Source organism: Pristiophorus japonicus, chromosome 8 (assembly GCF_044704955.1).
Source record: "Pristiophorus japonicus isolate sPriJap1 chromosome 8, sPriJap1.hap1, whole genome shotgun sequence".
Classification (NCBI taxonomy): Eukaryota; Metazoa; Chordata; class Chondrichthyes; family Pristiophoridae; genus Pristiophorus; species Pristiophorus japonicus.
Genome location: NC_091984.1, coordinates 40515569 through 40530135, shown reverse-complemented (window position 1 = coordinate 40530135; position 14567 = coordinate 40515569). Strand labels below are relative to the sequence as shown.

Sequence of the window (14567 nt, the reverse complement as noted above, 5' to 3'; positions counted from 1 at the left end):
CGCTCCCCCCCCCCGCCCAGACCCGACACCCGCTCCCCCCCACGCCCCGACCCGACACCCGCTCCCCCCCGCGCCCCGACCCGACCCCCGCTCCCCCCCGCTCCCCCGCCGACCAGACCCGACCCGACACCCGCTCCCCCCCCGCCCAGACCCGACCCCCGCTCCCCCCCCGCCCAGACCCGACACCCGCTCCCCCCCACGCCCCGACCCGACACCCGCTCCCCCCCGCGCCCCGACCCGACACCCGCTCCCGACCCCCGCTCTCCCCCCACCCCCCCCCGCCCAGACCCGACACCCGCTCCCCCTCCCCGCCGACCACACCCGACCCGACCCCCGCTCTCCCCCCCCGCCCAGACCCGACACCCGCTCCCCCTCCCCGCCGACCACACCCGACCCGACCCCCGCTCTCCCCCCCCGCCCAGACCCGACACCCGCTCCCCCTCCCCGCCGACCACACCCGACCCGACCCCCGCTCTCCCCCCCCGCCCAGACCCGACCCCCGCTCCCCCGCCGACCAGACCCGACCCGACACCCGCTCCCCGACCCGACACCCGCTCCCCCCCCGCCCAGACCCGACACCCGCTCCCCCCCACGCCCCGACACCCGCTCCACCACCACCCCCCCCGACCCGAGACCCGCTCCCGACCCGAGACCCGCTCCCCCCCGCCCCCCGCTCCGACCCGAGACCCGCTCCCGACCCGACCCGAGGCCCGCTCCCCCCCGACCCGACCCGAGGCCCGCTCCCCCCCCCACCGCCCCGACACCCGCTCCTGTTCCCCCCCCCTCTCTCTTCCCCCCCCTCTCTTCTCCCTCCCTCTCTCTCTCTCTCTCTCCCCCTCCCGCTCAGCGGCACGAACGGCTGCAGAATTCTCCCTGACTGAAGCACTTTCACACAGGTAGGAAGATGGGTTTATTTAATCTTTTCTTGGCTTATAAATGTTTATTCAGATTGGATTTATTTGTATAATATTTGTAGAAGTATAAATAAGGATTTATTGTCGAATTTAATGAGTTCCCTTCCCCCCTCTCCCCACCACCTCGTTCTGGACGCCTAATTTGTAACCTGCGCCTGATTTTTTTAATGTGTAGAGCAGGTTTTTTCAGTTCTACAAAAATCTTCACTTGCTCCATTCTAACTTAGTTTGGAGTACATTTTCACTGTGGAAACTTTGAAATCAGGCGTCAGTGGCCAGACACGCCCCCTTTTGAAGAAAAAATTCTGTTCTAAACTAGAACTGTTCTACCTGACTAGAACTGCAGGAAAAAAAATGTGGAGAATTGCGATTTCTAAAATAGTCCGTTCTCCACCAGTTGCTCCTAAAAATCAGGCGCGAATCGTGTGGAAACTTGGGCCCTAAGAATGTACTCTGTTAAATTAACACATTCCACAGTACGGACAAATCCCAGTTGCCTACTATTCCTATTCACTGTGTTCCCCAGACTTGCAACTGGCAGAAATCACGATAGAGATTTAAACACTTACTGGATTGCATGGTTTTTGCAGAAACTTTTTGTGTGTATGCTCCTAAACCATGTTCTGAGCGCGCTGCTAAATAGAAGTAGTACATTTTGTCTGGTTTCAGGCCTTCTACAGTGTATGAAGATCGAGGGTCAAACATCACTTGTTCCTGTAAATAATGCAATGAAAAAAGAGTTTTGAAAACATTAATTGATCAATTGCTCCAACCTGGGATTTTCTTTGAATTCTATGCTGCACATGCCAAAGTGCAACTCAATATTTAAAAAAAAGTCTGACATATATTTAATCTAAGCGATAGATGAGGAGTATTTGGACAATGCTTTAGTACAACAATTTCTGTAGTTGGTTGAGTTGCTGATACATAAGTTACACGGCACCTAATTTAATTTCCTATTTCGAAAAAAAATAGAAAATAAATGCTAAATCTGATGGGAATAAAAGTTACTGTTTATAGCTGTCCTCCTTTTAAAACCGGTTATTTATCTAGTGCAGTACTTAACCGCCTATTTCATGGCTTCATCCCTGAGCTATTCATCACCAAGGTGGAAAATTGTTAAAGGTTTTTTTTCAAAATGTATGTGCAGACCAATTGTATTTGCCTTGTCTAGCACACCAATATCATCTTCAAAGACATTGCAGGCTAGTTAAGCGTGACCTCCCCTTACTGAATTTTGCAGTTTTTCAACAATATACGTCTTCTAACACAGTAGATTCTTTAATCATTTCAAAGATTTCCCCAATAACTGGGTAAACTTACCAATTTATAACTTCATGGACCTGAAATTGCGGTCGGAGGTTTCCCGCGGGCGAATGCTCCGAACTGCAAGTAAAGTCAGTACTTACCTAATGTCCCCGGACCTACAAAGACTCGTTCTCCTGGGCCTGTGGACAGACGCCTGCGTAAATGCCCATGTACCCTCGGGGCACATGCAGTTCGCAAATGTCCCTGGGATCACGTGGGCTGACCCAACCAATCAAAAAGGGGATCCCATTATGCTGATGGGATTCCACTTACATACGGAATCTCCACAAGCATAACAGGAATCACATAAAAAATACAGTTTCACACAATCTTAAAATAAAAATAAATCATCACGTTTAAAATTAATGAAAATGCAATTTAATTAAACATTTCAAATAAATAAATAAATAAATAAATAAAGTTAAATAATTTTTAAAGGGACCAAAAATAACCTAAACTAACTGTAACGGTTTTTGAATGTTCAAATGATTTAAAAAAAATTTATTTTAATATTTATTTAAACCCGCATGCTGATAAAAGGCGGCCTTACGCCTGATTTTACCAGGTGTAAGAGTTTCGTAGGCATTCATTGAGCAAATAGCCCAACCCTGTGCCAGCGAATGTCCATTTCCTTCGAATTTGTACAATCACAAGTTCCAGGTTTTCACGCATGCGCATTGCATGCGGAAACCCGTAACTTGCGGAGCACTTATGACCGCGTAAGCTATGCCTACGCGGTCATTGGCCCCAGGAAATCCTGGCCCATGTCTCTTGACCCTTTTAAAATAAAGTAATGTTCGCTATTTTCCAATCCTTATGATTTGGTGAGCTTACAAAGATTGTATTTAATACTACAATACATTCCTGCCCCCATTTTCCTTCAGAAGATTATCAGGTTCGAACCCTGGTCTGTGCTGAATTAGGGACATTTAGGCACAATTGAGGATTTGTTTTACCACTCCTGGGCGAGAAAGAGGAAAAAAAGTTCGGATCCAGACTTCTGATCCCTATCCAAAGACCACTACCATGATCAAAGGTCAGGAAATCCGGCTCAGTTATGATTGTTCCCATAACTTAACAGCCAAACATTCACTGTTCAAGTTAACATATGAAAATAGCCACTTGGAATAGTTACTGTTCGTCTGCCAATGCCTATAAAAAAAGCCACTGCCTTACAGAAAGGAGGAATGAGGGTGAAAAGAATTGGATATTGTCTGTAATTCAAGCAATGAACAAGGTGATTGGTACAGTAGGCAATCTGAATTCTACCATCTGCAGTCACTGACCTTTCATCTCTATATTATACTGAAATTGTGTAAAACAATGGAAAGCAGGAATCATTCATACCTCTGTTACTGACTAACTCAACAGCAATCTTGTATATGCTTTTATTATTCTTCCCCCTCCCCATAGATTTGGATTCCATCATACCTCTTTGCCATCGATTTCCTCAGAGTATATTAGTTCATATTTGGTAATTTTCTCTTGTTGACGTAACACCCAGGAGAGTGCAATGCTGGTATCAGACTCTGCTTCAGCTTGGAACTCGGCTGGCTGAGCAGGAACTGCAGAAGGAAGGAATCCAGAGTAAACAATTGTTCTGCTAAAGGGAACAAATCTATATTCAACCCTTTTAGTATATGATCTATACAGCCCTAGCCTACTTAAAATCTTAGAATACAAATGTTATTTTTCTCAAATAATTTTCCAAGTAGCAGTTCTGCTGACATAGTCTGTCAGAATTGTATAGCTCTAATGTATAGTACAAACTTCAAATAAGTAGTCCTCCATCAGGAAGAAAGTCCTCCAGTTTATCAACCTCTACTTTCAACAAACATTTTCTTTTTAACCTGTATGTAACAGTTAGTTTAGATTTGATGGGAGGAACGCAAAATGACCTTCTGTTGAGAACATACAATGAAGAAATTGTACTTGAACACATGCTTAAGGGATATATTTGAGGAACAAAGTAATATAACCTGATGCAGTGATCTTTTGTTTATAATTCAAAATTGGCTTGAAATTGGGCGACACGGAAGACCTGCCCATTTTTCGGCGGTATGTTTCACACCACCGAGACCGAAGAGGATAAAATTGGTGAAAAAAATTTCAGCAGTATGTCGACAGTATGTTAGTAGTCTGTTCGATGGGTGGTGTGGCATGTATCTGCGTATGCGCGAATACCACCCCCACCCCCCCACCGTTTTTTTAATACAAGCGTTTTACTCACGAGTTCACGGATCAGGGGTCACCCGTGCATGTTTAGTGAGTTGAGGAGAGAGAGAGTGAGAAGGAGCAGCAAGCTAGTCGACGGGCAGTGAGTTTAAAAATAGACAGCACAGTGCAAAAAAATTGGTAGCAACTAATAATTTTTCACTTTGAAGACAAGAGATATTTAACAAGCCAAAATTAGTATCAATAAAAAAATGATGGCAGTTAAAGAAGTCATCAAAGCGCAGGAACATCGAGAAGGAGGGGAGGTTGAGGGTACCTGCCTTCGATAAAACGGAGTTACTTACCCTTCTGGAACACATAACAGAGAGGTACTCCGAGCTAACCAAGGGTGGGTGTGGAAAGCTCCCCCCCCCGCCTCCCCAAAGGAGCACAACCGAATTTGGGACGTGATCGGGGTGGCTGTGTCCTCTAAAAGTACGATGGTGCGTATCGGGGAAAGGTGCCGCAAGAGGTGAAATGACTTAGTGAGGGTAGCAAGAGTAAGTAATAATTTTATATGCATATTCCGCCCCCCCCCCCCCCCCCCCAAGTGTAATGTACCATGTAAATGTTGGTTCAATGTCACGAGGATGATGTTATTTATCTTAAGGTTACGGCGATGCATTCGTGCTTTTCAGGCAATGGCAAGAGGATCAGTGTGTGTGCGCCATGTTAAATGGATTGAAGATTTATACTTTGATTTACTTTACTTTCTGCAGAAGACGACATGTGCAATAGCGGCCGATCAGCATTGCACAGGGGGCGGACCCACAACCCAGGAGCCGCTTACTGATAAGAGATATATGCCCTGTCCCTGGTTGGGGATAGCAACCGTGCCTCCACCGGCAGTGGAGCTGACCCACTCACACAAGCAGATGGTAAATTGAATAAAATGCAGATTGTGTTGTGGTCCTCTCATGTCATGTAATGTAACTGTAACTGTAATGTTGGCCTGATGTAATGTAATGTAAGTTTATTGCACTGTAAATGGTGTTTTGTACTTCCAGACTTGGATGATTCAGACCACAGCGACACACCCACTGCCTCCACCTCTGGCGTCACCCAGACCTCTCCTGACGAAGGAACAGCCGCTGATCCGACAGCCAATGGAGGTGGAGCTGAGGGTGGAGACGGAGGAGGATATACCAGCTCCATGTGGGACAGCTGGAACATCCTCCACTGCGGAGTCTTTATTCAGGGGATTCCCCCATGGGTCCTCTGATTTTGCCGTACCAAGCCGTGCGCAGCAATGCACTCCCAGTGTTGCAGTGCCTTTGCCACAGTGACGGAGGTTGGTGCAGGAAAGATTGGTTGCTCTACTCGGCGTGTACCAGGACATGGTGTGTCTGTCACAGGCCAGCGTTGACATAGGTCGAGAGTTGCTCAAAGCCATGACTACAATAGCCACTAACATCGCGACTCTATCAGAGCGGCAATCGGAGGAAAGGTTGCGTATGATCACCGCGATGGAGCGAACCACCAACGCCGTCAAAGCCATGCGGCAATTGACGAGATCAGGACATGACGCAGAACTCCCCCATGCCATAGTAGTCAGGTCGACAGCACCTGAGGGGGGAGCTATCATCTCCCAGCCCTGAAACCATGCCTTCCACATCACGAGCTTCTCCTGAGTCCCCCAGTTATTGCACATGCAATGTCTCCCCCCCGCACCCCCAACAACAGCAACAGCACTTGCGGTGCAGTGCTGGACGCTGACTTGGTATCAACATGGGGAGGTCCATGCCCACGGGCACTGGGAAAGAGAAGGGCAGGAGTAAGAAAGAGGGGGGAATAGTCCCAAGGGTGGTGTACTACGCAGCTGTGGAAGGGGCAGAGGGCATGGGTGGGGAATGTAAAGGTTTTTTTTTGTTGTAATTGAAGTAAAGTTTATTAAAGTTGTAAAAATGTTGCTGAAATTGGTATTAAAGTTGTTACAGTTGTTTTGCAGTTATAAGTTTTACAATGTTTTGAAATTGTTGTATATTTTTAAAATTTTTGCATAAACGTTTGAATCAAATTTAAGCACTCTTGTACAGTGTCAAACTTTTGGGGTAACAGTCATGCTGAATAAACTTCCTCACTCATCTGGTTCCTCCATTAGCAATACAGGCTGAGATAATACAGACCCTCCATTCTTTTTAAATCTTCACAATATTTTCTGTGAAAAAATCTAAACAAAATGCCTTTCTATCTTAATAATTTACTCAGTGATAGGTAAATATAACTTTTCCAATCAAAATCACACTCTAAAATCACTGGTCACCTCAGAGATACAGGGGACAAGTTTCCACCGACCCTTAGAACAGTGCACCTCCATGAGGTCTGCCGACTTTCTGGAAGAAAAAGCACGCCTAATCCTTACCGTGGTATTCTCCACGCTCATCAGGCCTCCTTTGGACTCGGCGGAGCGCAGCAGAACCAGCAGGGGGCGGAGCCAGGTCCCGGCGCTGAAAACAGTGCCGGGACCTCTGCACATGCGCGCTAGAGTGTGCGTGTATGTGCAGTAGCTCCTCATCCCCAGATCCTGTGTGCGTATGCTGCAGGCTGTGTGGTCGTGGCCCGAAGCACGCTGCCCCTAGCCCTGGCCGAATGTGCTCCCCCGATGCCGCGTTCATGTGAGCAGGCCCCCAATGGCCCTAGCAGCATTATTTCAGTGGTTGTGCATATGTGTGGGCGCACGCTTTGATTTAAAGTATCTTGAATATTTTATGACAAGATTGGGATCTTTACAGCATAACTTGCCGAAGGCATTATTGTCAACCAGCAAGTCAAAGGCAGGAGATGCTCGGCAACAGGGTTAATGTGCATGTGGGGCACATGAAGCATTCAAAAAGTGGGGACGGCTTCATGCAGCGTGAAAGCGAAGGAACAGGCCAAGAGGGGGGCGAGGCAGATGGGTCCTGGCTCGAGCTGAATTATCAAGATGGCGGAAGCCAGAAAAGCAAACTTTGAACGAACCAAGGCAAACACCAACAGCTGCTGGCATCAATTCAATATCGGTTCTTGGTGTTATTTTGTTGACCAAATCGAATACATTTCGTGCGTGTCTGTCTCTCTCTATCTCAAAAAATCCCCCCTCCCCCCCACCCCTCACTGTCAGAGACACAGACAGAGACACTGACAGAGACAGAGAGAGAGGCTGACAGAAACACCTTCTCTTCACATAAAGGTAGGACTTCTATTTTTTATTTGTTATTGATTGTTTGCTTATTACTTTGTCTTGGTGCTTTAGGTGCAGGGTTCCTTCTATTTTTTATTTGTTAATTAATTGCTTATTACTTTTTGTGCTTTGTTTGGTGCTTTGTAAGTCTTGGTGCTTTCCTTGTATTTTTTATTTGTTATTAAATGCTTATTTTTGTGCTTTGTTTAGTGCTTGGTGCTTTAAATGTACTGCTTTGTTTAGTGCTTACTGCTTTAAATGTACTTATACTTCTTTAATGTTGTTGTGAAGGTGTTTAGTGCTTTTGAAAATCCTCTATCTTCCCTCCCCCCCGCCCCCCCCCCCCCCCAATCTCTGGCTACTTGCGTCTGATTTCTAAAGAGTCCGCAAGGTTTTTCTGAGCATACAAAACTGGACACATACGCTGGCCTAAGTTAGCTTAGAGTAACTATTGGCTGTCTAAACTTGCTTAAATGGCCAAAACAGGCGTAAGTGGCTGGTAACGCCCCCTTCTGAAAAAAAAACACGAAAAAGAAACTGAACTAACTCACTGAAACTGGAGCAAACTAAATGTGGAGAATTGCGATTTTTAAGATACTCCAAAAAAAAAACTAGTTGCTCAAAAAAAAAAGGAGCAACTCCTGTGGAAACTTGGCCCCACAGAGCTGCTGCTTTAGCTGAGAGTTCCCGATTTTCAAAATGGCGGCTGCGAGCACTCTGCCCATTCCCACCCACTTACCATCGCGTGAAACCACCTTTTCCAGGACGCTATGCAGTTCCGGTGGTATGTTGGCGGTTTGTGATGAAAATCGGACTTTTTGGACGGGATGTGGGCGGTGCTGCACGGCGGACGGTGTGTCAATAATGAATATTCCGCCGAGCGGTATGTCGGTGTTTTTTGACCAAAATCGCCTTTTTGAGCAGTACACGGGTGGTATGTCGACCAATTTCGGCCCCCATATTGCTGTCGCAATAACCCCAAGATTTAGATTTTTTACAAAAACACCCTTCCAAATGTTAATTCACTTTTATAAGTATCAAAGTTTTTCAGTCCATGTTCAAGCCAGTGAATATTAAACATTTTTGTTTTGTCTCAAGAAAACCATACATTTCAGAAATTATTTCTAAAATCCTTTGATCACAAAAAGGAGCAGCTGTCAACATGTACAGTTAGAAATGTTGGGGAAATTCTCTCTGCCACCTATGTCAGTGTCAGCTGTGGCTCAGTGGATAGTACACTTGCCTCTGAATCAGAAGGTTGTGGGTTCAAGTCCCACTACAGGGACTTGAGCACAGAACCTAGGCTGACACTCCAGTGCAGTGCTGAGGGAGCGCTACACTGTCGGAGGTGCTATCTTTCAGATGAGATGTTAAACCGAGGCCCCGTCTGCTCTGTCAACTGGATGTAAAAGATCCCATAGCGCTATTTTGAAAAAGAGCAGAGGAGTTATCAACATAACAAAATACAGATTATCTGGTCATTATCACATTGCGGTTTGTGGGAGCTTGCTGTGTGCAAATTGGCTGCTGCCTTTGCTATATTACAACAGTGACTACATTCCACAAGTATTTCATTGGCTGTAAAGCACTTTGCGACGTCCGGTGGTCCTGAAAGGCGCTATATAAATACAAGTCTTTCTTTTTATGTGTGTTACTTGAAAAGCTTGGGGCCAGTCTCATCCCAGTTTTTTTTTTAAATAGAAAAAAAACTAAGATTAAAGTCCTCTTCCAAAGCCACAGCAGTAAACTCTAGAGATTCCTGAAAGCAACAGTAATATTTACTTTTATTTTTTTTCTGTGGAGCAAGTGTTAAGATAAATGTGTCCATCAAGGTCGCACAGTTAAGAGGATATTTTAACAAAAAATATATTTTTCTCATTATTTTCCCCCTACTTTCCAGACTCACATTGGAAAAGGGTCACCCAAGAGGCTGTTCTTCATGTTTGAGCCTCGATAGCAAGATGTTGGCAGACTATTTTACCATGATGACATCACAGTCAAGTCCAATCCTGTTCTCAGCCAACACCCAAACGTAACTTTGCACCAGTCACTGGATAGCAGTATGGAGTGGGAGGCGGAAACCCTGGTTTATATTCCCCCGAGTTCATGGCAATGAGGCCAATTGTCGCACCTCTATTTCCACTTTGGCTCAGATTAGCTAACTCAGTACAGACCAGGAATCATAAATAAGATCATCTAGTCTGCTTTCTCAGTTGCACATGACCTTTTCTACTATTCCAACTGGGGAACCTTTCCAGTCCTTTTTTCAGTATCAGAATAAATATGAATAGGCTACCCCATGTAATTACACTGCGCTATAAAGATAAGGAAGATCATGTCCTGTGTAAATCAGCTGATCTCAGCTGCAGTGGCAAAGTGGAAGTTACAATCAGACGAATATTATTTGCTATTCAGTGACACCTGCTGAAAAATGCGTGCACGATCCTTGGAATTTATATGGTCAGTCTACTCACTCAATATCTGAGTGTACTTATTAAGAGAAGTAACATGTGTGAGGTAATGGTGGACTGCTAACACCTGTGAACTAAATTGAAAATGAGTCACTACCATCTGAAGAAGAAGCATAACATTTTGAAAAACAAAAGCAAAGCATCCTTAGGACACTTAAAGCAATGACGCTCCCTCTAAATTGCCCCAACAAAGCACCTATCCGACAATATTAACCACAACTGTACTAGTATGACTTCCACAATACACACCAGATAAATAGTACCAATGATGATTCGTTTAGTGTTAGGGAGTTACACCCACTGATAACTTGCTTGAAACCAGACCAGCCCAAACTTACTTCACTTGGATTTTAAATGTGTCAGAAATAGAAGTGATTTTAGGTCTTCCATGCAATCTCAATATGGGGTAAAACTACAGTCGATTAACCCACTCTAATACCACATACCTAGAGGTTAATTCTTAAAACAGGAATGCAGAGAGCTCCATTCAGACAATTCCACTCCATTCATTTGGTTTTAAAAATTAAAATGTGAAATAGCCAGGTAGGAAATTTTGTGACTCACCTCCTTGCTGCGTTTTAACTTGTATAATTTCAGATGGTGGTCCATCCCCAACCGAGGTGTATGCCAATACTCGGATGCTGTATGTGATGCCTGTTATTAAGCTGCCGATGGTTGTTAGACGACTGTCATCTAAGTTATGTTTGTTCCACATATTCAAGAGCAACCTGGAGTCTGTAGTATAATATACGCGATAACCCCGAATCTGTCCATTTGATTCTTCTGGCTCCTCCCACTGGATTAACATGGTGCTGGCACTCAGCATACGTGCCTGAACTTTTAAAGGTGGGCTGGATGGAGCCTGCTCGCCGGTCCGGGTTTCCACTATTTCACTGGGAGGACCTCTGCCGATATTGTTTACTGCAATGATTCGGAATTCATACTCTGAGTATGGGCTGAGACCCCCAATACTGTATCGTGTAGTGGCAACTCCATCAACCTCTTGGAAGGGTCCATCAGATGATTTTGGTTTGTACTGAATCACGTAATATGGTATCATTTCCATATTTCCTGATTCCCATATCAGTGTAACACTAGTAGCAGTCGTCTCTGTAACGCTGGTCATAGTAGGTGGCTTTGGTAAAGCTGGAATGCACAAGCAGTTACATTTAGTAAAGTTATTGCAAAGTGCAATACAGGTATAAACATACAAATGAGTAAACTGAATAACACCAAAGTAAATGCATTTTGCACTGCAATTACTCAATATCTGACCAATCAAATTTTAAAACTGAGTAGCTATCTCAAAATGAGGAATGAGGAAAATTCACCAGCCTTGAATACACACCTTTAAAATCATAATCAACATTTGCTGGCTGCCAAATTACTATTACAACTTTGGATTCTAAATAGAAATGTTGCCTTCTGGATTTTAACAAGACCAACCCAACTCAGAAAGCTTGACTATGAATCTATTAAGAAAATTATTTTATCATTTGGGCACAGATGAACAGAACCACAGCTGTAACCCACACCCTTATCTTTTTTTTTGGAGGGGGTAGAAGGGGAGAGGAACAGGGAGTGAGAAGATAAATATTAATACATGGTCACCAAATGAAATAAATGTACTTCTCTAATTAATGAGGCCAGGTGACTATGAATGTTAGTCATTCTTTTATCGACTTACCTTTAACAGTTATTTGTGCTGTTGCCTCAATAATACCCAGTGAAGACATGGCAACACATGTGTAGCTCCTAGATTCCTTAATGTTAACCAGCTCCAGAACATTCCGTCCAACAGGCATGTCTTCTTCTGGTGTCAGTTCCACTGCTCCAGCCACCCATTTCACATAGGGCATAGGTGACCCCACAGCTACACAGGTGAGGTTAACGCTGCCCCCCGGCATCACTTCATGGCTAGTGGGTGGGATAGAGAACCGCGGGGGAACACGGCGCACTGAAAAGGAAGATATTTGTGGTAGTATCAAAAAATACCCAAAAATGTCCCAACTATTACCATGCAGGGTGCGCACAAGCCACATCCACCCACCACACCAAGGTACGTTGGTAAAGATTAGCTGCTTCTTTGAGAAAATGAACTGCAGTAATAAAATAAAATCTATATAGCCGATGCTTAAATAATGCAAGCACCAGATAACAATGTTTAGTGTATGCTGTAAATTAAACCTGGATGAGAAAAACAGAAGCACAGAACAGACTTCTCCTCCATCTGGCTATATGTGATTGAACAAAAGAAAAGTCATCCTGAATTTGAATTATAACTAGTAACTGAATTATAACTAGTATTTGAAAATGAAATGGATCAGAATGTAAATAGCTATCCTTTTACGCCATGATTATTTAAATTAAAAACGAATATCAGATATCAGGGAGTCCTCTTAATTTTGGGTCCAAAATATCCTTTGCAGATTTAATGTAGGGGGCTGTTTTGGCCATACAGCAAACATGCAGAAATGGCAAATCTCTATGCAAGTTATTTCTAATTCTCCATTTTTTAAGGTTACCCTACAATACACAGAGAGGGTGTGTACTGGCAATGGGGAAATACCCAGAGTGGTCCAGGTGATTTGCACACCAACTTACGTTGCCTATGGAGCTAAGCTAACTTTGATAACTCTCATTTGGACAGCAGTGAGTTAATCCTGCCAAGTACCTTCACTTACAGCATTCTCTAAATAGCATAATATTATTAATTCCCTATCTCAACATGCAGAGGAACATGTAATCACAAATACAACAAAGTATCATTTCTCCAAATCCAGAATATAGAACAGCTTGGTTCTTGCTGGACATGGCACAGATTTGTGCATCTCTTCTACTTCTATACTGTGCACAGAGCCAAACAGCATAGTGAAGAACAGCATACAGCAGAAACAAGAAGAATGACTGTTCACAACCATGCATGCATCATGTTCTTCCCAGAAGTTAGGGAACGCAAAACATAAAACTGAAGATGTATCACTCATTTTTCTTTAAAACAAGTTACATTTTAAAATGGCAATGCAGTTTTCAACAAAATATATGCCTGCAACTGGTGACAAATTCGACAAAAGGACCAGATTTGTACACACTAAACGTTGTTCTCAAATTTTATTTCAGAATTAGATTTGTAGTAAAATATCCGGAAGGACATAAACATAATTATAATACCAAATAAATAGTTGATTAATAAATTGAAGTAATGCCTGTAATTTCTCAATTTATGTCTTTAAAAAATAATAAAATAAAAAGGAACAGAAATGTCATATTGCTTTTAATTTTATCAGGCAAAAATATAAAAACATCTGGCACAATGCTTAAGTCTAGGAATTGGCTTGGTGAATTAGGTCAAAATTGGTTTTATAAAAAAAAAGTGTTGTGCTATTCAAACTATCTGAATGAGGTGGGAGGGAAAGAAATAGAAGTCTAGTAACAAGGGGAAGAGGAGATTTTGATAGCTGGTGGGTTGCTGAAGCATACTTGCCCAACATTTTCAATACTACCAGGTCATAATGTACAAAAACTCTGTCCCATCACACAACTAGTGTTGCATTACACCCAATGGTAAGATAAATCTTGACAAGTACTCAAAGGCGATGATGGTACAAAGTGCACTAAGATCTAACAAGATATTCTGATAATCTTACAAATGCAACACGTCAATCTGTTGCTAGCCATCAGCATCTTGGGAACCAGCAGAGTGGGCCATAGAAGTTTTTGTTCTACTTTTACACACAAAAAAAATTGTCACTCAAACCATGAGTTGAATATGAAGATAAATCTATGCTCAAATGTTCTTTGTTTTTGATTTTGAATGTTTTCATTTAGGGATACTACAGTGTTTGTGTAATATCTGTGTAAGCACAGTGCCCTTGTAAAATTATGCACCTGGTATCTTTCAATACTGATTTTCCTGGAGAGAAAATTTGCCTCATAATTTTGTTTGTCAATTAGTCATTCAAGGGCAGTGCAGTAGAGCTGAGGCTGCAGTACTTGACTATCAATCAGACTGCAAATACCAGGACCAGGTTACTTAATTGTTTGCCTTTGTTAGATGCACTTGACTTGAGTTACAGAAGTATTCATCACCTGAACTTGCCCAGCTCAGCTGGCTTCATGTGATTAGTTCTTCTTGGGACTGCTACAGTCCTGCATTTTCCTCTTTGTGTCTCAGGGTGGAAAAAAGAAGACAAAGAACTGTATACCTCACCCTGCTGAAACTGTGCCACTGCTGGCTATTCACAAAATGATAATACAAGTTGTGAATTAATCACCCAGTCCAGATCATCCTTCACTACAAGCTGCAATGGGAGAAAAATCAAACATGTTGAGAAATACTTAAAAAAAATGTTTGGGTGCTGGCCGGGTGCTTGCAACTGCCAATTTTGCAATTTGGAATTCTTATGGTTACATACTGTTTTAAAATCACAAAATCTCAGTTAACCCAATTCTATGACACCAGATGTAATAGCTAATGCACTGCAAGAAAAATCTCATAAT

At 43.5% G+C, this 14567-nt stretch overlaps 1 protein-coding gene across 7 annotated transcripts in view; it reads right to left on the bottom strand.

The window, feature by feature from the left end:
- The window catches only part of ptprfa (protein tyrosine phosphatase receptor type Fa), a 589458-nt gene that overhangs the window by 181720 nt on the left and 393171 nt on the right, over positions 1-14567 (bottom strand). For all 7 annotated transcript variants that reach the window (XM_070886687.1, XM_070886691.1, XM_070886688.1 and 4 more), the window contains exons 7-10: positions 11755-12024; positions 10632-11213; positions 3654-3787; positions 1484-1628 (exon numbers count right to left, since the gene is read on the bottom strand). In XM_070886687.1, the coding sequence (XP_070742788.1) occupies positions 1484-1628; positions 3654-3787; positions 10632-11213; positions 11755-12024 (1131 nt within the window). The remainder of the gene's footprint in view (positions 1-1483; positions 1629-3653; positions 3788-10631; positions 11214-11754; positions 12025-14567) is intronic.